This window comes from Sapajus apella, unplaced genomic scaffold (assembly GCF_009761245.1).
Source record: "Sapajus apella isolate SASKATOON/1434 unplaced genomic scaffold, GSC_monkey_1.0 scaffold47, whole genome shotgun sequence".
Taxonomy (NCBI): domain Eukaryota; kingdom Metazoa; phylum Chordata; class Mammalia; order Primates; family Cebidae; genus Sapajus; species Sapajus apella.
Genome location: NW_022436987.1, coordinates 11396513 through 11420871, shown reverse-complemented (window position 1 = coordinate 11420871; position 24359 = coordinate 11396513). Strand labels below are relative to the sequence as shown.

Genomic DNA, 24359 nt, shown 5'->3' with positions numbered 1-24359 from the left:
GGTAAAAGCACAGCTAGGATTTTCCTTTAGAGGGTGCAAGGCCCACGCCTTGGTGGCTTTTATGTGGTATTGGATCTGAGGGTGCACAGTAGTCAAGAATTGAGGTTTGAGAACCTTTGCGTAGATTTTGGAGAATGTGTGGTAACACCAGGATGTCCGCAGGTAGAAGTTTGTTGCAGAGGTGGAGCTGTCATGGAGAACCTTTGATAGGGCAATGTGGAGGAAAAATGTTAGATTGGAACCCCACAGTGTCCCCACTGGGGCACTGCCTAGTAGAGTTGTGAGAAGAGAGTCACCATTCTCCAGACCCCAGAATGGTAGATGCACTGACAGCTTGCACTTTGTGCCTAGAAAAGCCATAAACACTCAATGCCAGCCAGTGAAAGCAGCCAGGGGTTGGGCTTTACCTTGGAAAGCCACAGGAGTAGAGTTGTCCAAGGTCATGGGAGCTCACCTCTTGTATCTGCATGACCTGGATGTGATACATGTAATCAAAGGAGGTCATTTTGGAACTTTAAGGTTTAATGACTGCCTTGTTAGATTTTGGACTTGCATGGGGCCTGTAAACCCTTCATTTTGGCCAATTTCTCCCATTTGGAATGGGTATATTTACCCAATGCCTGTACTCCCATTGTATCTAGGGAGTAGCTAATTTGCTTTTGATTTTACAGGCTCATAGGCAGAAGGGACTTGCCTCGTCTCAGTTGAGATTTTGTACTTAGACTTTTGAGTTAATGCTGAAATGAGTTAAGATTTTAGAGGACTGTTGGAAGGGCATGATTGTGTTTTGAAATGTGAGGACATAAGATTTGGGAGGGACCAGGGGCAGAATCATATGGTTTGGCTGTGTCTCCATCCAAATCTCATCTTGAATTGTAGTTCCTATAATCCCCATGTGTCATGGAAGGTACCTGGTGAGAGGTAATTGTAGGTGATTTACCCCATGCTATTCTTGTGATAGTAAGTTCTCATGAGATCTGATGGTTTTATAAGGCGCTTCCCCCTTTACTCAGCTCTCATTTTTCTTCTTTCTGTTGCCATGTGAAGATGGGCATGTTTGCTTCCCCTCCAGCCATGATTAAAAATTTTCGGAGGCCTTCCCAGACATGCAGAACTGTTAGTCAACTAAAACTCTTTTCTTTATAAATTACTCAGTCTCAGACAGTTCTTTATAGCAGCGTGTGAATGGGTGTGAATGGACTAATACAGAAAGGAAATAGATATATTGAGATGTCTGCATTTCCATATTTATTGCAGCCAAATAATAATAAACACTCACAATAGCCAAATACAGAAGCAACCTAAGTGTCCATCAACAGATGAATGGATATACAATATGGTATATGGTACATGTACAATATGCAATATTATTTAGTAATAAAAAGGAATGAAATCCTGTTATTTACAACAACATAGATTAAACAAATGGATATTGTGTTAAGGAAAATAAGCCAGGCACAGAAAGATATTTGTCACATACTCTCACTCATATGTGAGAGCTTAAAAAAAATGAACTAACAGACATAGAGAGTAGAATAATGATTACCAGTAGCTGGGAAGGATAATGGGGAGCAGGAGATAAAATGGGGAGCAGGAGATAAAATGGGGAAAATTAATGGGTACAAAAATATATAGAATGAAAAAGAGCTAGTATTTGGTAGCACAGGAGGGTTTCTATAGTTAATGATAATTTACTATGTATTTAAAAATAACTAGAAGAATAGAATTGGGAAGATTCTAACACAAAGAAATGGCAAATTCTTAAGGTGATGAATACTGCAGTTACCTTGATTTGATCTTTACACATTGAATGCTTGTACCAAAACATCACATGTACCTGTAAATATACAACTATTATGTTCCCATAATAATGAAAAATTAAAAATAAATACATTTGCTAAAAAGATAACCCCCCAGATCCAAGATTTATAAACACAGAGAAGAATGTATACCAAAGCACATCAAAATCAAACTTCTGGAAACGAATGAAAGAGAGTCTTAGAAGTAGCCAAAGATAGGTTATATACATTGGAACAAATATAGAAGTGATTCCTCACATCAGAAATAATACAGTTAGATATTGCAATTGCATATTTTAAAGTCCTAAAAATATTGCAATCTATAATTTTAATTAGAAAAAATATTCACATCTGAAGGTGAAATGAAGATATTTAAGAAAAATAAAAGTTCACGCAATTTATTGTCAGCAGATTTTAATTATAAAAAAATTGAAATTTCTTCAGGCTGAAGAAAATAATACTAGATGGAAACTTAGATTTTTTTAAATATATATATATTTTACTGCACTTTAGGTTCTGGGGTACATGTGAAGAACATGCAGGATTGTTGCATAGGTACATACATGGCATGGTGGCTTGCTGCCTCCATCCTCATCACCTATATCTAGCATTTCTCCCCATGTTATCCCTCCCCAACTCCCTACCCCAAGTTGTCCTTCCCTTAGTCCCCCACAACAGACTCCAGTGTGTGATGGTCCCCTTTCTGTGTCCATATGTTCTCACTGTTCAACACCCTCCTATGAGTGAGAACATATGGTGTTTGTTTTTCTGTTCTTGTGTCAGTTTGCTGAGAATGATGGTTTCCAGGTTCATCATGTCCAAACAAAGGACACAAACTCATTGTTTTTTTATGGCTGCATAGTATTCCATGGTGTATATGTGCCACATTTTCCCTGTCCAGTCTATCATTGATGGGCATTTGGGTTGGTTCCAGGTCTTCCCTATTGTAAACAGTGCCACATTGAACATACATGTGCATGTGTCTTTATAATAGAACGATTTATAATCCTTTGGGTATATACCCAGTAATGGGATTGCTGGGTCAAATGGAATTTCTATTTTTAGGTCCTTGAGGAATCGCCACACTGTCTCCCACAATGGTTGAACTAATTTACACTCCCACTAACAGTGTAAAAGTGTTCCTATTTCTCCACATCCTCTCCAGCATCTGTTGTCTCCAGATTTTTTAATAATCGCCATTCTAACTGGTGTGAGATGGTATCTCAATGTGGTTTTGATTTGCATTTCTCTAATGACCAGTGATGATGAGCATTTTTTCATATGTTTGTTGGCTTCATACATGTCTTCTTTGGAAAAGTGTCTGTTCATGTCCTTCACCCACTTTTGAATGGGTTTGCTTGTTTTTTTCTTGTAAATCTGTTTTAGTTCTTTGTAGATTCTGGATATTAGGCCTTTGTCAGATGGGTAGATTGCAAAACATTTTTCCCATTCTGTTGGTTTTCAGTTCATTCTAATGATTGTTTCTTTTGCTGTGCAGAAGCTCTGTAGTTGAATCAGAGCGGATTTGTCTATTTTGGTTTTTGTTGCCATTGCTTTTGATGTTTTAGTCATGAAGTCCTTGCCTATGCCTATGTCCTAAATGGATTTGCCTAGGTTTTCTTCTAAGGTTTTTATGATGTTAGGTCTTATGTTTAAGTCTTTAATCCATCTGGAATTAATTTTAGTGTAAGGTGTCAGGAAGGGGCCCAGTTTCTGCTTTCTGCACATGGCTAGCCAGTTTTCCTAACACCATTTATTAAACAGGGAATACTTTTCCCATTGCTTGTTTTTGTGAGGTTTGCCAAAGATCGGATGGTTGTAGATGTGTGGTATTGCCTCCAAGGCCTCTGTTCTGTTCCATTGGTCTATATCTCTGTTTTTGTACCAGTACCATGCTGTTTTGATTACTGTAGCCTTGTAGTATAGTTTGAAGTCAGCTAGCCTGATGCCTCCAGCTTTGTTCTTTTTGCTTAGAATTGACTTGGCTATGTGGGCTCTCTTTTGGTTCCATATGAAGTTTAAGGTGTTTTTTTCCCAGTTCTGTGAAGAAGGTCATAGGTAGCTTGATGGGAATAGCGTTGAATGTATAAATTACTTTGGGCAGTATGGCCATTTTCACAATATTGATTCTTCCTAACCATGAGCATGGAATGTTTTTCTGTCTGTTTGTGTCCTCTTTTATTTCCTTGAGCAGCGGTTTGTAGTTCTCTTTGAAGAGATCCTTTACATTCTAAGTCTGCTGCAGCAGAGCTCATAACCACCTTTTTCCCCCAGGTGCTCTGTCCTGGGAAGGTGGGGCTTTATTTGTAAGTTCCTGATGTGCTGCTGCCTTTTTTCAGAGATATCCTGCCCAGCGAGGAGATAGCCTAGTCACAGTCTGCCACAGAGGCGTTGCTGAGCTGCTGTGGGCTCTGTCCAGCTGCTATGTAAGCTTCCTTGTGGTTTTGTTCATAGAGGTATAGTTAGAACTGCCTCAGTAATGGCGGACTGTCTCTGTAATAGCAGACTTCCTTGGTAACAGTGGATTGCCTCTGTAATGGTGGACTGCCTTGGCAATGACAGACTGCCTCAGTAATGGTGGACTGCCTCAGTAATGGCAGACTGCCTTGGTAGTGGTGGACTGCCTCAGTTATGGCAGATGCCGTTCCCCCCACAGAGCTGAACTGTCCCGGGTCCAGCTTCCTTGCTGTGAAACTCTCAATACAGAGTGTTTCAGATTGCTGGTCTTCATGGGGTTAGGACCTGCCAAGACAGATGACCTGGCTCCCTGTTTCAGCCCCCTCTTTTCCAGTTGAATGGGTGACTCTGTCTCCCAGGACTTCCAGGCATCTGTTGAAATGGCGTCCAGATTTGTGTGAGTTTTTTTGTGGAAACCTGCGGCACCAGCTGAAACAGCCATGCTGGAGACTTGTGGCACTTTTCTGCCGGGGAATATCCTGGTCTGCGGGCAGTAAAAATTCGTTTGGAAATGTGGTGATCACTCACCCTCTGAGTTCTCACTGGGAACTGCACTGTAGAGCTGTTCCTATTCAGCCATCTTTGATCATTCTCCAATTTTTTGTTTTTTTGAGACAGAGTCTTGCTCTGTTACCCCAGGCTGGAGTGCATTGCTGCAATCTTGGCTCACTGCAACCTCTGCCTCCTGGGTTCAAGTGATTCTCCTGCCTCAGCCTCCTAAGTAGCTGGGATTACAGGTGAATGTCAGCATGCCTGGCTAATTTTTGTATTTTTAGTAGTGATGGAGTTTCACCCTGTTGGCCAGGCTTGGAAACTTAGATTTTAAAAAGAAATGAAGATTACTGTAAATGGGGACTCTGGGGACAAATATAAGTCATTTACTTTCTAATACTTAATTTACTCAAAATATGATTGATTATATAGCATAAATGGTAACCATGAATTATGAGGTTTAAAACATGTAGAAGTAATATGTATGATAGCAATAGCACAAAATAAGAGTGTTTTAAAGTTCCTTACATTGTATTTGAAATGGTATATTACTTGAAGGTAGACTGTTGTAAGTTAAAGATGAATATAATAAACTCTGGATCAATCATTTAAATAATGAAATAAAGAGGTATAGTTAATAAACCAATAGAGTAGATAAGCAGAATTCTAAAAAATAATAATAATTAAAAAGGCTGGAAAAGAGGAACAAAGGAATAAAGAACACATTAAAAATAGTAATATGGAAGACAACAATCATTACATTAAATCTAAATAGACTAATACTAATTTTTAAAAGGCAAAGATTATCAGATTGGATTAACAAAAACAAGACCCAATTAATATGCTGACTATAAGAGACATGATCAATATAAAGATGTAAATATGTTAAAAGGATTCTTGAAGATGTCCCATGAAAACAGTAATGATAAGAAGGCTGAAAAAGCTATGTTAATATAAAAGTAGACTCCAGGAGAAGGCATATTGTCAGAGTTAAAGAAGGACATTTCATAGTGATTAAAGGCTCAATTCACCAAGAAGACATAATATTCCTGCATGTCTATACATCAATTAATAATAATGGAGCTTAAAAATACTTGAAGCAAAATATTGACAGGACTATAAGAAGAAAAACACACAACCACAATCTAATTATTCTTGGTAATTTCAATACACCTCTTTTAGAATTTGATAAAACAGGTAGACAGATCTATAAGAATGTAGAAGACCTGAACAAACTTATCAACTTAACCTAATTGATATTGCTAGAACACTACACTAAAAAAAATCTGGATTATTATTATTATTAAGGAAGTAAGGAGCATCCCCAAGATAAGGCATATGCTGGACTATAAAACTAATCTCAAATATAAAATTACTGAAACTATAAGGGGTATATTTTCTGACATGGAAACAAATTACAAATCAATAACAAAAGGAAACAATTTTAAATTCAAATTATTTGGCAATTAAACCACATATTTCTAAATAAACCATTTACCAAAGAAGAAAGAACAAGGAAAATTATAAAATATTTTAAACTAAATGATAATGAAAAACCAATCTAACAAAATATGTGGGATGCAGCTAAAATAATACTTTGAAGGAAGTTTATGTCTTTAAATGCAATTTTAAATAATAATCTTAAAAAATTTATCTGTAAATTCAAGACAAATTCAATCAGAATTCCAGAAAGTCTTTTTTTTCCTTTTGGTAGGCAAACCCATTCCAAAATTTACCTGAAAATGCAGGGGACCTAGCATAGCCAAAACAAATTTGAAATAGAAGAACAAATTCTTATTCTATGTGATTTCAAGATTTACTATAAGGCTGCAACAATGGAGACAGTTTGGTATTAAACTAAGGATAATGAATTAATAGAACAGAAAAGAGAATTAAGAAATAGCTCTACAAACACACACACACACACACACACACACACACACACACACATACGCACACACACACACAGACACGTATACACTCTACACACAGTCATTTGAGTTTCAACAGTTAAGCCAAGATAACTCAATGGAAAAAAGATAATCTTTTTGACGAATGATTCTAGAACAACTAGATATTTATATAAAAGAAAATTAACTATCTTTTACCTCATAGCATATATACAAAATAAATTAAAATTGATCATAGACCTAAATATAAAACTAAATTCTAAAGTTTCTAGAAGAAAATACAAGAAAAAATCTTTGTGATATTGATACAAAGATTTCATAGACAGAATCCACAAAATACTAGTCATAAAAGGTTTGATAATTAAATCACATTAAAGTGAAAACTCTAGCTCCTCAAAAGACACCTTGTGAAAATAAAAAGGCATGCTGTAGACCAGATAAAAATGTTTACATTACATATATTTGAGAGATGACTTTACAATCCAATGTAAAAATGGGCAAAATGTATATGAATGGTCAAAAAGCATACGAAAATATGCTCAATATCTTAGTGATTAAGGAAATATAAACAAAACTACACTACAATACCACTTTATACCTTCTGGGATGACTAAATTAAAGTGCTAACACTAAGACATATTGGTGAGGATATGAAACAACTAGAACTCTCATACATTGTGATGGAGGTATAAAATGGTGCAACCACTTTGGAAAACTTTTTGGCCCTTTATAAAAATAGAGTCAGGCACATAGCTATCCCGCTTTTAGAAGAAATTCAATTTTTAAAGGGGAAATATATATATATTTATAAAAAGACTTGTGAATACATTTGTGTATTAGTTTTATTTCTAATACCTTTAAACTAGAAAAAACCCACATGTCCATAGACAGATGAATAGATACACAAATTGTGGTGTATTCATAAAACAAAAATTAAAAAAAGACCAGACTGCTAATTCATGCTGCAACATGAATGAATCTCAAAAACTTTATGCTGACCGAATGAATCAATATCCAAAAAGGAATATATTGTATACTTTCATTTTTATGAGATTCAAGAATAGACAAAACTATTTTATAGTGATAGAAATCATATCAGTGGTTGCCTGAGTCCAGGAGCATGGATAATTGCCTGAAATGGGTGCATAAAATAACTTTTTAGAAATGTTCTATATCTTCTTTCAGGGGGGTATGAGTATGTGAATATATAATTTGTCAAAACTTATTAAATTTATATTTTAAATGGCTTCATTTTATTATATGTAAATGATACATGAATAATATAGTTAATTTGAAAAAAACAAACTAGCTTTATAGCTGCTTGATACACAATAGTCATATTCTTTTCTTATATATTAGGGAATTAGTTTTATCACTTAATATGAGCAGAGCTCTGGGTTAAGCATTATGGAAAACCACAAAGTGGTATCAGCAACATTCCCTAACCATCAAGGAACTTAATATGTAGTTATCATATTGTGGTGTAAACTTGATCACATAATTAATCAATTGGTGGTAAAAATTGATAAGTCCTAGTAGTAGTAGATGTAAAAGGAATTATGAAATTCATATCAAATTAAATGAGTTGGCTGATAGATGAGAATATAAAAAATACAGCGCCTGACAGATATGTGCTCAGCAAGTGTTAATTATTTTGCTTGAGGGGATGAAAGTTTATGTTTGAAGTGATGAATCAAGGCATAATTGAGGAGGTGGCATTTGATATAGGCGTTGTAGAATAGGAGGGTTTTTTGTTAAGTGTCAAAAAGCAGGGAGACATTCAGGCCAGGAGGATGTCATGATCAAAGCGGGGAAGTGAAAAAGCACAGGTATGTAGAGTAGAGAGAGGCATGCTTGGTGTACTCATTTGGACAAAAAGAAGTTTCATGTAGATGGAATAATAGGAAATTAATCACCAGGGTCAAACTTTAAAGGATCCTTAAAAACAAATTGAGGAATATAACCTTGTTTTAAATTGATCTTTTGCAGGTTGCGATATACTATGTAAAATAGATAAAAATTGATATTTTATAAAAAACGTATTTTATAATTTAATATTATAACATTAAATATAAAGTCAATCAGAACAGTGAAGCAGTTTGGAACACATAACTTTGAAATTGGGGACTGCTGATCTCAAATCAGTTTTGTTTTTTGTTTTTAATGAGCCTCAGTTTTTACTTATTTTCTGCTGTGTTTTCTTTTGGTTGCATCATGTTCAGAAAATCCTAATTCATATAGGGAGGTAATTGTAAGTAGCAATGATATAAACATTTACCTTAAGGTCTTTGTATATCTTTCAATGAAGCAAGAGGTTTATTTCAAATTACAGTCACATGTTGCTTAACAATGAGGATACATTCAGAGAAATGCATCCTTAGGCAATTTCTTTGTCATGCAAACATCATAGAGGGTACTTACACAAGCCTAGATGGTATGGCCTAGTACACACCTAGGCTATGTGGTAAACCCTATTGCTCTTAGGCTACAAACCTGTGCAGCATGTTACTGTACTAAATACCGTAGGCAATTGTAACAATGGTAAATATTTGTGGATCTAAACATAGAAAAGGTACAGTAAAAATATGACATTATACTCTTATTCAAGACACCATTGTATGTGCAGTTTCTCTTTATGAAGCTTATGACTGTATACATAATAAATATTTTAATGTGGTAGTATAAGTTAATGCTTTGGTTATTTCTAAATGGTTAAAATTTAGAATATAATACATTGTTGTGTATGTATGGCACTTTGGCTTATGGTTTCCATATTGCTCAGATTTTTTAAAAGCTGCAATTTGCAGAAACCCAACTCAAATTAATGGGAATTACATTACCAAAAGTCCAGGAATAAAATTCTGTTTTATCTATTTTGGGATGTAAGTGTGTTAACATGACGTAAAGATTTTTTTTTTCTATTCATTCTTATTGCTGCTCCTTTCTATTTTTCTTTATATTTTTGGCTTCATTCACTCTTATTGCAGGCAGGCTTTATGTGCCAGGTAGGATGGTCATAATTGTTCGAGATCCACATGCTTATAGCTTCCAACCTGAGCATAAGAGAGCCTTTAGATAGTTCCAGCAGGTAATTATGATTGGATCGAATTTCTCTGTATGGGTAGGGGGAGCTGTAGAAGGCAGGCAACACAGAACTATGATTGACTACTCTCATCAAGACAACGGCAGTCAGAAACGTTCCCCCCAACCATAAGAAAAAAAATAAAAATAAAAAATAAAGAATATAGGACACACTGGATACAAAAATTATTATTTTCACAGAAATTAGAATACAGTTAAAAAATAAAAACAGTGATGTGGCCGGGCACAGTGGCTCATGCCTGTAATCCCAGCACTTTGGGAGGCCAAGGTGGCTGGATCACCTGAAGTCAGAAGTTCAAGACCAGCCTGGCTAATATGGTGACACCCCATTTCTACTAAGAATACAAAAAATCAGCTGGGCGTGGTGGTGCGTGCCTGTAATCCCAGGATGCTGAGGCATGAGAATCACTTGAACCCGGGAGGCGGAAATTGTGGTGAACAAAGATCCTGCCATTGCACTCCAGCTTGGGCAACAAGAGCGAAACTGTCTCAAAACAAAACACAACAAAAAACAAAAAACCCTACACAATGAAGTATGTATTTTAAAAGTAAAATAAATAGTTGTAGAACCCAAAACCCAAAAAGCAGGAGCAGAAAATAGGGTGTAGAGAAGATGTCATGGCGAGTAATATTTTAGCAACATAGACAGCCATAATTTCTAATGGGACATTTTTATTCCATTAAAATTGTGGCACATTTGAAGGCCTCCTGGGCAATGAGCTACAGTGAAAAACCAAGGCTTCAGGCTGCACGTATACTTCTGAGAGATGAAAATAAAACCTACTTTGGAAGGAATTACCCTATGAGTTCAACAGTATTTTTAGTAAACTGTTACCTATTCATTAGTGGATGGTATTCAGAAATGGAAGCTTTTAATTTAAACAAAATAAAGCATTATGGAGAAAGAAACATGGAGGAAAGGAAAACCAGCATAGAGAGTTGGCAGTTGACCACTTTTGGTTTTCATTGCAATATCTTGGATTTTTTTGCACCTCTCTCCAAAGAATTAGAGTGTCTAACTCCATACCTGAAGCAAATAATAAGTACAAAATTTTTTATTTTCCCCTTTTGGATACTACATTGCGGGAACAGTAAAACTTATGATCAAATAATGATTTAAATAGTCATGTCAGCAAAACAAGCACTGAACTGAGGTTAGAGCTCTGCCACCAACGTTTTGACATTGGTAAGGCAGGTGACTTCCTTATCTTCACTCTGTTTTCTCATTTCTGAAATGAGTGTTTTGGTCTTCATGATCACTGAAGTTTTTTTTAGCTATAGCACCGGCCATACGTTTCTGAATCACCTGCTGTATGTTTTCCTTTTTTTCTATATTGGCATTGGTAGCAGTTGTGCTTTGAAGGAAATTTGAGAAGTTGCTTTTGAACAATTCCTGTTATTGTTATAGGTGTGAGGCAGCCTTGGGAAGCAGATAAAAAGGGATACTTCTTACCAGCACTTATAGAACAGTGTGATTTTCACTGATGTATATTAAGTACCAGTTTTAAGGAATGCCATGAAAAAAATATCTAAGACTTTGGCAGATAAAAATCATGTGTAGAGAGAATATTATATCGATTATAATAATGTCTGTATGTGTATGTACAGGTTTCAAATGTGGTGTGGGGCTTTTTCTGCCTTATAAGCTTGCCAAAATCTTGCATCTAACAGTTCTAATTACATTTCCAATAACTTACACACACACACACACACACACACACACACACACACACACACACACTATATTATCTAGTAAAGTGGTTTTGAAATTAACATTTTTCCTGGAAGGAATATATCTGATTTAATGACCAAATCGTTTTAAGGCAGCACAACAGAATTTTCACAGGAACTAAATCTATTTTTTTTCACACCGATCATGCATGTTTTACTCAAGCATTGAGTCATTAGCATGTTTATAATGGTTCTAATTTAGCACAACATTTTCTGAATTTTATCCTTGAGTCATTTACAAATTGTTCATATTGAGTAAACAAAGGAAACAGATTGCATTTTATACTTAGTAATTTATCTGAAAGAAGAGGGGAGGGTTAATTGTTTTAAAGTTTTGGTCTGTTTGGGGAAGTGAGCCTGCTTTTTCATTGCTAGGCATAAATGCCATTTCTCATCTTTTTGGTAATGGGGGAGGGGGGCTATGGAGGAGTAAAATGAAAAATTAGGACCAGGACAAGATTGGCCACTCCCAGAGGGGAGTGTGGAGCAAAAGGGGAGCTGGCACGAGATTATCCAAAACAGTTGGTGCATTCCTTAATGATCAAGTGCTTGAGAAGTCCAGCTCTTCCTGGCAGAGCATCTGTGTTGATGTTTATATCATTGCCGTGCTGTATGGGAAAGGCATGCTTTCTCTTGCTGCTTGGCTAAAAATAGTATGGGATATAGCATTGTATGAGATATTTTAAGATAGCAAAAACATTTAAGAGGTGAAAGGTTTGACTTTTGGATCAAAAAAGATCAGTGATATAACTCGTGGTGTTACTTGCAGACTGAATTTTATCTAGAGTTTGTTAGTGATTCGTACTCTTGGCTGGGGAAGTTATTCTAGGTTTATTTGGTGTAGTCTGAAAAACCCACTCCGCTGTCTTTTCTGTCAGCTTCCCCAGCGTGAAGAGCAGGCCTGAAAACAGCCTCTATTTATACCCCCTTGTTCTTATTTGGAAAATCAGTTGTTTCATTGGAGAGAGAGGGAGAGAGGGGGAGAGAGGAAGAGCATGAGCAGTCATCAGGGAGTGTGCTTTGTACGTTATAGTGACTTCAAAATAAAACTGGCACATTTTAGTGTCTAATTATTTTTAGTGAGCTTGGAGGGTTTTAATTAAAATTTAAGAGTGCTCTTCAAGCTCTCCAAGTTCCAATTTTATCCCACTGTATTGTGGAGCACTTGCCACTGTGGAAAAATGTACAGTAACTGGCATGTGCAACTCTGTGTTTCCTAATGAAAAATGTGGGATGGATAATCCTTAAGGATATAAATACATTTTGCTGGGTTTAATTGTAAACCAAGGTCATGGATACATTTGATAAGTTATCATTTTTCTTGGATAAATAGAAAAATTTATTGCATTCAAAATTTATGATTCTTATGGTAAAAATAAAAAGAATGGCTTTACTATTTTCTCAAAATGTTAATAAAGCAATAGAAAATCTGTACATGGAGCCAGCAGTGATTGTTTTCCTCAATAAAATATTTTGAAGATATCTTTTATGTCATGTTTCTAATGTTTTAGCATTTCTAAGCATTTCTAATCACTTTGAGGTAAAAGGAATAATGTGTTTGCTTATAGGTAGATTGTTATAAAATGCAATAAACATTTGTCACATTGTCTCTTCCTCTTCCCCATGTTGTAACTTTAATGACAATTTATTTATTTATTTTTTGATCTATCTGAAATTACTTTGCTTTGTACAGTATAAGAGTTAATACTGCTGCAAATTTGTCTAAGTAGAAGTAATTTAAAATTGTTTCTAAAATATCATCATACAATTAGGAAATCAATATCTCACATACTCTTTCTTTTCATTTTTCTTACATCATAAAATTAATTACTAAGTTAATTAGCAAAAGCATTACTCAGCTGTGATAAAGCATTCCTGACTTACCTGGCCTGAAACCTAAGTACTTAGGAAGCGGAAACTGCTTTGTAATTTATTATGCAGATATTTAAAAAACAAAATGGTTCTGAATTGTATCTTCCTTTTTTCTCAAATTTCTTGAAAGAGATAAATTTGAAAAAGAAAAGAAAAAAGCAGAAACAATGCAACTTATAATTTATAACATATCAAAACATTTACATCCTTGCTTAAAATATAGGTGAGAACTGATGTCTCGCTCTTGATTTTTTGATAGTACCCTTTTCATCAATATTATTTGTAAAAATTAGAGAAGATAAAGTCCTGCATTTCATTGAATAAATATTGGTTAATAGAAACAGATTCTTTCAAAGAGGAATTAATTTTGGCATTTTCTGTTTCAATACGACTTTAGCATAGTGCTACTTTTAATTTGTAACCTTACCTGGATATTGTTTTCAGATAGAAATTTGAAAATATAGATTTTATTTGTAACTTGGTATCTTTTACATATTTCCTCATTTCAAATCAGGAACTCTTTTGGTAGTGGCAGTAGTGTCCTCTGCTTGTACAGTGCTTAGTAACAATCCACTTCTTTCAGCCTTTTTTCTGTCATCCTACTTGCTTTACATTATTACATGGAGAGTGCTTAGCACCAATGATGGTGTGCCCCTAAAGGTTTGGCAGTCAGATAATGGGGTAGAAAGCAGCCATCTGTCAAGAGACCTTCTTACAGGTTTGAGTCTTCCTGGAGTTTCCTAGTCTTGAGAATAAACATTGATAAAGTTGTATGTAGTAACTTTTATTGTCCTATAGATAAAGGCAATCAGTGATTGCTATTAAATATTTTCATGGCTGAAAATGTAGATATGCAAATCCTGCTTTATTTTTTTCCCTCAGTTTCTTCTACTGAAATGGGAACTCATATAGCTAGATTAACTGAGCATTGCAGTAAGGATTACTTTTCTAATAGGAATGTGAAACGCTTTGACGTTATTAACCATTTTATTAATGAGTAGCTTTTATGTAAAGCTGTGTCCACACGATTTGATTTATATTTGAAGTATGTGTTCCTGTTTGTTCATATAGCTCTCTTTTTCTCCCATGAAGTTTTAGCATTCTTTTTTTGGAGCTCTAAAAGATTTCAAGTCTATTTATAGAAATGAGAGACATATTTTAGCCTGTTTACATCCTAGTGTGCATTTAATCCTAGTATATGGACCTGCTCTAAATTTGCTGTTATTACAAATAAGTTGTGCTTTTATCTTTGACTACTATAATGTATGCTCTCAACTCAAATTTTAGCTAAACGAGTTATGCTTTTGTAACTGTATCAGTAATTACCAGCTTAGTGCACTGATATGTTGTATGAAAGGGTAAAAAAAATTTTGGGTAGAGTATGAAAATGAAAACTTTTTGCTGATTATTCTTATCCGTAATCTAATGTTATATCAGTCTCTCTCAGAAATTCAAACCTGATTTGAGAAAAAGTAATATGTGACAGGCATGGATTTGAATAATTGCTTTGTAGCTCTTAGTGTTATCTTTTTTATGACTTTAGCATAAAAACAAACTAGGTATAGAACAAAACATAAATCTCATTTCTGAATTTGAATAAAAAATAGTAAGAGACTATTTCAGCAATTAAATACAACCTGGACATATGCATATGTATGTAGCCCCCATTGGAACATTACTCCGAATGCAATTTTGAAGCACAGTAGTAGATCCTTTGTTGAATACTAAGAAAATAATAGGAAAGAATGGAGTGAAAGAAGAAGGAAGATAGGAAGGAAGGAAAAGGGGAGGGGAGAAGTAAGGGAATGGGCAAGGAGCTTTCATTTAATAAAGTCAAGCTGTGTTCTATTTAGAAAGAACTTTAGCTCTGTGATAGCCAGTTCAGATGGTTGTTCTTCATCAGTCGTTTTCACGACATGCTGATCTGGATTCTGTCCCTTCTTTGATTGATTGATCATGTCACAGACAAATGTTAATTGTTTTCACCAATACTTTCTAACCATGCAGTGGTTTTCTCATCTCTTAGCCAGGGCTCACTGTCTTTTTCTGAAGCTTATCTAGCTTCTAAAACCCCCTAGATCCATCTTGACCTTACTGTCATTCTGAAAAATTCAAGGAGGATTTAGAAGCTGGAGAAAAAAAATGAAAGGGAAAATGCTAAAGAAGTAGGTGCTGATATGAGAGAGAAAAGGCATTTAGAATTGGAGTAACTGTTTTAAATATAATTTTAAAAGAAAGTTATCAGAATTTTGACACTTGGAATGTTACAGTTTTATGGGAGTATGCTTTGCATTAAGGATTTAGTATTTAAATCTGCATTCCCTTTTGGAAACATGACCTATTTGTTAAGATTTGAGGCTTAAACGGTACAAATAAATAGTTGTAAGCAGTAGCCCCAGTTGTTAGTCCATCTACATAAAGACCAGAAATAACTGATTGAGAAAAATTTGGTAATTATCAGGACATTCTAAAATTTGGATTTCTGTAACTTTTATGAATCTTTATAAAAACAATTGTTATTACTCCCTATATTCTAGTATGTTATTGAGAAGTACAGCAGGGCAAATAATAAATGACATTTATATAGGTATTTATTTAATAAAAATATGTATCACTTTTTGTATAAGAGAAAAATTTTAGTAGTTTTCATCACTAGGGATCAGAGAACATTTTAGTTTTATTTTCTTCTTGTTTGGCTCTAATTGAATATTTTACAAAAGTTAGATTTCTTTTTTAAGAACTAAGTGGTTACAGATTTACTGGCTTCTTCTCTTCTGAATATCTCTTATTGTTTCTTGCACAGCACATACATTTTGCTTGGACCTAAAAAAAAATTGCCTGGATTAAAAGGAGTATCTAAAGTTAAATTCATAGGAAAGAGCCCTCTTTTCCATACTGTCAGTCTAAGAAATAACAAATGCTGATTGAATACTAATAGACTTATAATATTAAAATAAGATTATTGAGCATTCTCTTTTTTCTCTTAGATGATAGTGAAAATAATTATCTGGTGAAAATAAATTTTGTTGTGGTATTTTATAATACATATTATAGAATAATGTAATTTTCTATATGCTGGGGTTAAAGCAACAGCAAGAAAAGAGCTTTGTGCATTCTTAAATGAGAGAATTTCTCCATAAACTGACTTTCTAAATTTGTAATAAATATATATTTTTAATACTTACTTTTGTATTTTAATAGATTCCTCCTGCATGGAAAAACTACTTTCAAAAGATTGGAAGGAAAAAATGGAAAGACTAAATACCAGTGAACTGCTTGGAGAAATTAAAGGTACACCATAAAATATATCAAACATGTCAATGCAGTGATTTTATTTTGCATAACAATGTATTTGTTGATCTTCTGTACCATAACACTAAAGTTTTATATCTAACATTTGATTGTACATGAGAGGGTGAATGTGTTTCACGTTTCTGAACTTTTATTCTTTGCAATGTTTACGAAGTGAAAATTTTCTTTACTTTTTGTATTAGTCTATAAACATATAACTTATGTGATATGCTGCCTCATTAATTTACACCACAAAAAATGTATAAAAACCTTATGTGAAAAGATAAGTAAATTACGCTAAAGATAATCTTAGGTTTTCCTCTTAAAATTGTAATAATAGCTTAATTTATGAATCCAAATTATTTTGAATTTCCTCTAATCAAAATGGGTTTCCTGTTGCACCTTTAAAAATGTTTCTAGGATGTGCTATACATAATGGTTTATGGGGGGATGCCGAAGCCTGTTTACCTTGATTCACATTGTGGCTCTGTCAGTGGATGAGTAACTTTGGACAAGCCACCGAACTTTTCTGTTTTTTTTTTTTTGTCTTATTTTTGTTTTTGTTTTGAGAAGGAGTCTTGCTCTGTCGCCAGGCTGGAGTGCAGTTGCATGATCTCAGCTCACTGCAACCTCTGCCTACGGAGTTCAAGCAATTCTCCTGCCTCAGCTTCTCAAGTATTTGGGACTACAGGTGCTCCACCATGCTCAGTTAATTTTTGTATTTTTAGTAGAGACAGGGTTTCAGCATGCTGGCCAGGATGGTCTCAATCTCTTGACTTCATGATCTGCCTGCCTCGGCCTCCCAAAGTGTTGGGATTACAGGCGTGACCCACCATACTTGACCTTTCCTGTTTTATAATCCTCATCCATAAAATGAGGTTAATAAAAGTATTTCTTTCATAGGCTCACTAAGAGAGTTAATACATGTAGAACTCTTAGAACAGTACCTGGCACTTAAGAAAGTACTCAAGAGTTTAAGTTGTGTGGTTGTTAATATACACACAGGATCCTATGTTGATTAAACCTGAAATTTCATGAGGTTTAGCATTTCGTGGTCTTTGACTCAGATGACAATAAACATCTTTCCTTTTGAATATATGTGATTGATGTTATTATTTTTACACTTGTTAAGAAGTGGACTATCCCAATCCATTCAGATAGTAAGTTAAAGTTAACTTATCTAGAGTTACAGTTTTTGCTTGGTAACCAAACTCTTGCTGATTCATTTATGGAGAAGAAGTGCTGTATTAATTTTTTTGCATTATGAATGAAATTCATGATCACTCATTAACTCTATCTGTCATCCCTATGGACAGTCATCACTGTGATTTGCACTAACAATTTGGGTACTTAATTACATTAGTTTTCTAAATTTATCAAACAACTTTAGGTGAATCTTCCTATTGGTTGTGGGTAATATCTGAGTTAAGATGAAAATTTGATAATAATTATCTAATGTAAATGTTATTTAGAATTTACTACAGAAAATTTCCTAGTTTTTAGGCATGTCATGTTCAACTCAAATAAAGAGAAAAGGAAGTCATCTTATCTCCCAGCAAATAATTAATAATTAATTCTATTAACTAATTATGTATCAAAATCAGTGGAAATTGGATATTATTTTGAGTTCCCCTGCTTCTGTTTTGTACTTGTAAAGACCATTTGCTGTTTGGGAAAAAAAAATTCAACTTATTGATGGGTAGAAAGAAAGTCATTAGTGATATATTCTCTATCCAGCTGCAATAACATGGTGTTTGCTACTTTGCACGTCATTCTGTGTTTTCTTCCCTTTCCAAAGTCATTCCTTTTTATAACAGTGAGAATAGAAATGGTTTGTACAAAGGCAAGCTTTTTCCAACACGAATGATGAGGATTCTGTTTTCTCTTAGTAGTGTGAAAACTAACATTTTATTATGTTAGTTATTCAATATGAAATTTTTGTGCTTCATGGTATATTTCCTCCCCCACTTTCTATCTTTCTTTATATTTAATTTTAATTTTGAATTCAAAATTTAAAAAATGTACTAGTCTCAGATACTTAAAATGTATAAATCACAAAAGTGAACCACATGAAAAATTAGGCTTTTCAAATTCTTTAACCTGTTTTTCTGGATTCTTTGTGATATGTGAATATTCGTTTGTATGTTAGAATTTCTTACGGGCATAAAAGATAAGATTCTTATTAAATTTATCTTTATTCTACATTATAATTTCTTCATATATCCTAATATATTCTACAGAAAATATACCAATAATATATTATTTTAAAAATGGAAAAATTAGTTAAATAATATTTAAATAGTTTAAATAAACCACTGCCAAAACTCAACATACATTTTTATTCTAGTGGAAACCAGGCCAGTTATTATCCACCTAAATTACTTATCATTATCCTGAAATTTTAAAGTGATCAAAATTATATCTTTGAGGAATACATACTATCATAGGTTATCGGCATTTAATATTATATCTCAAGCATTGTGTATTTTTGATAGCTCTTACATTTTTCTGATTACAAAATTCATATGTGTTTATTTGTAAGAAACATGGAAAAACACAGATAGTGAAATTGCCATTTAATTTTACCTGTATCTTATTGTATAGTTTCTCCACTTTAACTTATGCATACTTATGTTAACTTTTCCCCATAAAATTAGAATCATCCCATTATAAATTTTTTGTAATCTATTTTCCCTATTTAATGATATATTATGAATTTCCCTGAGATTGCATTATCTTCTAAATATTACTTTTGTTGGCAGAAAGTATTGTATAAAGTGAGGTTTTCATAATGTAACTGAGACTTTTATGCAACATTTGTTTTTATTGTTTGTTGGTATAAAAATGGCTATCTTGAAAACAGATAAGATTTTTATTAAGACTTTTCAACTTATTAGTCGTTCTTTAGGTTATATTCTTAAGAGTGAGATTCCTGGGCCAAAGAGTTTGTTCTTTATAAAAATACTTTTGATTCATATTGCCAGTTACCCTTCAAAAAGAGCATAGTATTTTGTGCTTTCAGCAGTAGTATCTGCAAGTTTTTATTCTCTTTCCTTGAATAACAAGTATTGTTAATTAAAAAAATTCTTGCCATTTTTATAGGGGAAAACAACAACATATCATTGTTCTTTTAATGAGTTTTTTGACTATTAGTGAGAATGAGGTGTTTCATATACATTTATTTGCAATTAAATATCTCTTCCTTTGTGAACTGCATATTAATATTGGTTGCCCATTTTTCCTTTAAAAGACTTGTCCAGTTCTCAATGTTATCTAAGAGGTCTTAATATATGTTTTAATAGTGTTAATCTTTATTTGTTATATATGTTGCATTTTGTCATTTGTTTTATTTTCTGGTTTTGTTGTCAATCTTTCCATTCTTTTTTTAAGTGCTTTTTTTCTATTGGGGATTTGTTTAGAAAGGCTTCCTCATCCTGAAATTGTACAATATTCTGCTATATTTTCATTCTTATGTGGCTATATTTTTAAACATTTAACTATATAATACATCTTAAATATGTTTTGATGAATAATGTCAACTAGAAATATAACTTAATTTTATTCTCAAGCAGTTAACCAAATATCTATACTGTTTATTAAATAACCCATCTTACCTCCTGTGGCTTGAAATAACATCTTTTATTATACTCTGATTACATATTTGGAACCGTTTCTCAGATTTTGGTTCTATTCCATTGATTTTTCTATCTAAACTTTTATTAGTACTATGCTATATTAATCACTGTAACTTTAGTATCCTTCAAAAGTAAGTATTGCAAGATGACACTCAATTTTTCTTTAAGGTGCTTTCATATGTCTTTAAAGTTTATCTTTGAATTTATTTTATCAGGTTGTTAATTAAAACTTCAAAGTGATTTTTAAAAAAATTATTTTACATTTATATAAAATGGTAGGATGAACTGACATCTTTATAGTATTGAATTGCTCCATTCAAAGTCATTTATTCAGTTATTTTAAGTCTCTCAATAATATTTTGTCTTTAAAATACAGATTCTGCACATTTCCAATTTCATGTTTTCTTGATTATATTTAATATTTTTGCTTACTCTTGTGAATGAGATATTTTTCATTCTATTTTCCTTTTGTGATATTTAGGGATGCTATGTAATTTGGCTGGTTAATTTTGTAATTTCCCTCTATTGAATTTTCAGGTGTAGTCACATTTCAGTTGATAATGCGCTCTCTTCCCTTTTGGTAGTTATATGTCTCTTTGCAACCCACCTGCATCCACCCTTAATATATTAATTGCTTTGAATGCCAAGAATAATATTAAGTAATAGAGAGGTAATAGCATTTTTGATGGACTTTTACTTTATGGAGTTGTTTTTAATATTTCATATTAATATTCTATTGGCTATTGATTTAAAATACCCTTTTTCATTTAAAGATATCATTCTAGTCTATTAGGAATTTGGTCTATTATGATAACTTGCATTTTATTTCATGGAATATCTTATTACATTTTGCTTTTCAAATTTGTCATTGAAATAAACTCTAATTAGTCATGGTATAGTCTTGTTTAAATGTACTGCAGCATTTTATTTGCACATATTTTAGTTTTATAGTTATTTTTACAACTGTAATTATAAATTTTTTAGAGTTTTTCATATTTGTATTACTTTTGTTAATTTTTTAGTACCAGTGTTCATAGTCAAATTGGAAAACTGTTCCTCTTCTGCTAGGTTATGTAAAATATTGAATAAATAACATATGAACTATTTATTCCTCAAAATTCTGAAAAAAAAATTCTCAGGAAACATCTAGGCCCAGAGTTTTATTTGGAAATTTTCTTTTACATTTTCTACAGCTCTTTTAAGTCAGTTTTGGCATAAAATATTTTTCCTAAATATTTTTTAAGAGAAAAATCTCTTAGAAAATTGTGTATCTCGAGATTTTCAAATCTCATTGACTTCGCATACATATCTTATTTTTAGTTCTTCCATTTATTTGTCATTTTAGATCCCATTTCTAATTTTACATATTTGTTTTCTATATCGTGTCCTTCAATTTTACTTGCTAGTGGTTTTTCTATTTATTGCTTCACCTCCCCCAAGAATCCAGTTTTTGGATTTATTTGTCAATTCTGCTGCTTTTCAATATGCCAATTAATTCATTTTGCTTTTACCTTTATTATTTCTCCTTTCCTGCTTTTCTTATGCTTTTTCTTTTGTTTTTTCATATCTTATAACTTGAATATTTCATTTAACAAATTTTTATTTAATGATAATAGTACTTTTCTCTCTGAATATATTTCTAGAAATAGCTTTATTCATCCCATAAGTTTGTGCTTTTAGAAATCTATCATTTTTTAAAATATTCAACATTTGTATTATTCTCTGCATGATCTGTGTTTATATATAATTCTTAACTGCACATCTTTTAGAGTCATAGAGTGTAATGACGCTGGGGAAGGGAGAGAACTCAACCTTTATCACTGCCATTGGAAAATTCTGTGTGATGGATAGGTGCTAGAAGGAGAGTCAAGTGTGGTCAGTAGAATGGATAAGGGCAATGATTTTTCAATTCACGGAGCTTAATATTTCTACATATTTAAGAAACAACAAATTATTATTTTTCTTTTTAGATTTTTTCTCATAAAATTTTATATCTGAATAATGTAAAACAATGTTTCTAAAACTCCTTGATAGGTGATGTAATATTGCTAAAATCTGAGAAACACTGAATCATGGAATTTTTTATGAGTATGTATCTGAGTCATGCCTAATATTCTTTTTTTATTGTCTATGTGTAAGGTGGACATCATGAAGTTTTGATATACATACATTTAGTGAAATGATTACTACAGTCAAGCAAATTAACATCTGTATCACCTCACATAGTTACCTTTTTCTGTGTGTGTGGTAAGAGCACCTAAAATATACTCTTCTAGCAAATTTCCAGTGTGCGGAACAATATTATAAACTTTAGTTCTTATGTTGTGTAGTAGATCTATACACTTATTCATCCTACGTAACTGCAAGTTTGTACCATTTGACCTACATCTCCCTATTCCTCTTTCTCCCCTACCCTGTTAACCACCATTCTTAAATACAAAATCCCTTCTTAACCCCCTACCATTTTTTTCATGTGTAGCCTCCTTTCTAGTAGCAGTACTGAAGATAGAATGCTATAATTGGCATAAATTTAATAGTAGTCATCTCAAGGCAGGATTCAACCAAGTTAACATTATTAAAATCATTGCAAAATAACTTTATTATTAAAACCCTAAATGAAATACAGAATAAAATGTTTACACCTTTGCTTTGATCTGGTTGCATCTGAAGTGTTGTATCCCTGTTGGGTTCTTATTTTTTTGAGATGGGGTGTCTATCACCCAGGCAGGAGTGCATTGGTGCAATCTCAGCTCACTGCAACTTCTGCCTCCCAGGTTTAGGCGATTCTGCTGCCTTAGCCTCCTGTGTAGTTGGCATTACAGGTGTGCACCACCACGCCAGGCTAATTTTTATATTTTTAGTAGAGACAGGGTTTCACCATGTTGGTCAGACTGGACTCGAACTCCTGACCTCAGGTGATCTGCCCTCCTCGGCCTCCCAAAGTGCTGGGATTACAGGTGTGAGCCACTGCAGCCGGCCTGAATCTCATATTTTTAAAAGCTCTATTGTCACATTAGTATTTATCAGAATGACTAGAATAGTAAAGAGTCTTGAACATTTAATGTGAATAGCAATTAAAGACCTAGGGGAGTTTGGCCTAATGCATATTATTTGACTTGAAGTTTTATTGGATAAAAGAGGATAGTATTTGCTTTGTGCTGTTTTAGGGGGTTAAGATATAGGAAAGTTTTTATTAATAAAAAACAGAAATTAAGAACTTAAAGCTGTCTGACATCATTAAGATTGGACTGCATTAGTAGAGTGCCTCAAATATAAGTAAATGTTCAATAAATATTTGTTGAATTAGCTGGGCCTGGTGACACACACAGGTAGTCCCAGCTACTTAGGAGGTTGAGACTGTAATTGCACCACTGCATTCCAGTATGGGTAACAGAGTGAGACTCTGTCTCAAAAAACAAACAAACAACAGAAAACCAATAAAATAAGAAATAATAAATATTTGTTGAATTAATTAAAGGATGAGTGAATAAAATAAATGAAAATTTGGCTCCGGAAAATTTTCAACAGAGATGTTGCAGAGGGTATTCCTGTGCTGGTGGAATATTATCTTCATGATCACCTAAAGTTCCTTTCTAATTAATACAAGAGTTTATTATACTTTTTTAATTAGAAGACTGACTTACAAAATATTTTCTGTTTCCTGTCAAATAATTTGGTAAGTAACTTTTGTAAGATGTCTTATTATTTACAAAGTAAATATCTAACATTATTTTATTTGAGTCCTATAACAATCCAGTGAAGAAAATATTGTTATACTGATTTCACGTATGAGTAAAATAAGACTGAGGAAATTAGGTAGCTTGTTCAGGGTCACTCAGAAAGTTGTGAAGGTAGGATTTGAATCTTGGTCTTTGAATTCTGTTTAATACAATACAATGTAAGTATTCTTCAAAGCCTTTGAATTATGCACTGGGAGCAAGAAAAAGACAGATTATGAGCTGTTCCTTCCTCCCACAACCCACAAACAACTGAAATAACTCCATTTATTCTTTCTTTCTCTTTTTCTTTCTTTCTCTTTCTTTCTTTCTTTCTTTCTTTCTTTCTTTCTT

General features: G+C 33.3%; 1 protein-coding gene across 24 annotated transcripts in view; it reads left to right on the top strand.

Annotated features, from left to right (window-relative positions):
* The window catches only part of SOX6 (SRY-box transcription factor 6), a 655463-nt gene that overhangs the window by 368989 nt on the left and 262115 nt on the right, over positions 1-24359 (top strand). For all 24 annotated transcript variants that reach the window (XM_032241027.1, XM_032241046.1, XM_032241032.1 and 21 more), the window contains one exon: positions 16565-16654. In XM_032241027.1, the coding sequence (XP_032096918.1) occupies positions 16565-16654 (90 nt within the window). The remainder of the gene's footprint in view (positions 1-16564; positions 16655-24359) is intronic.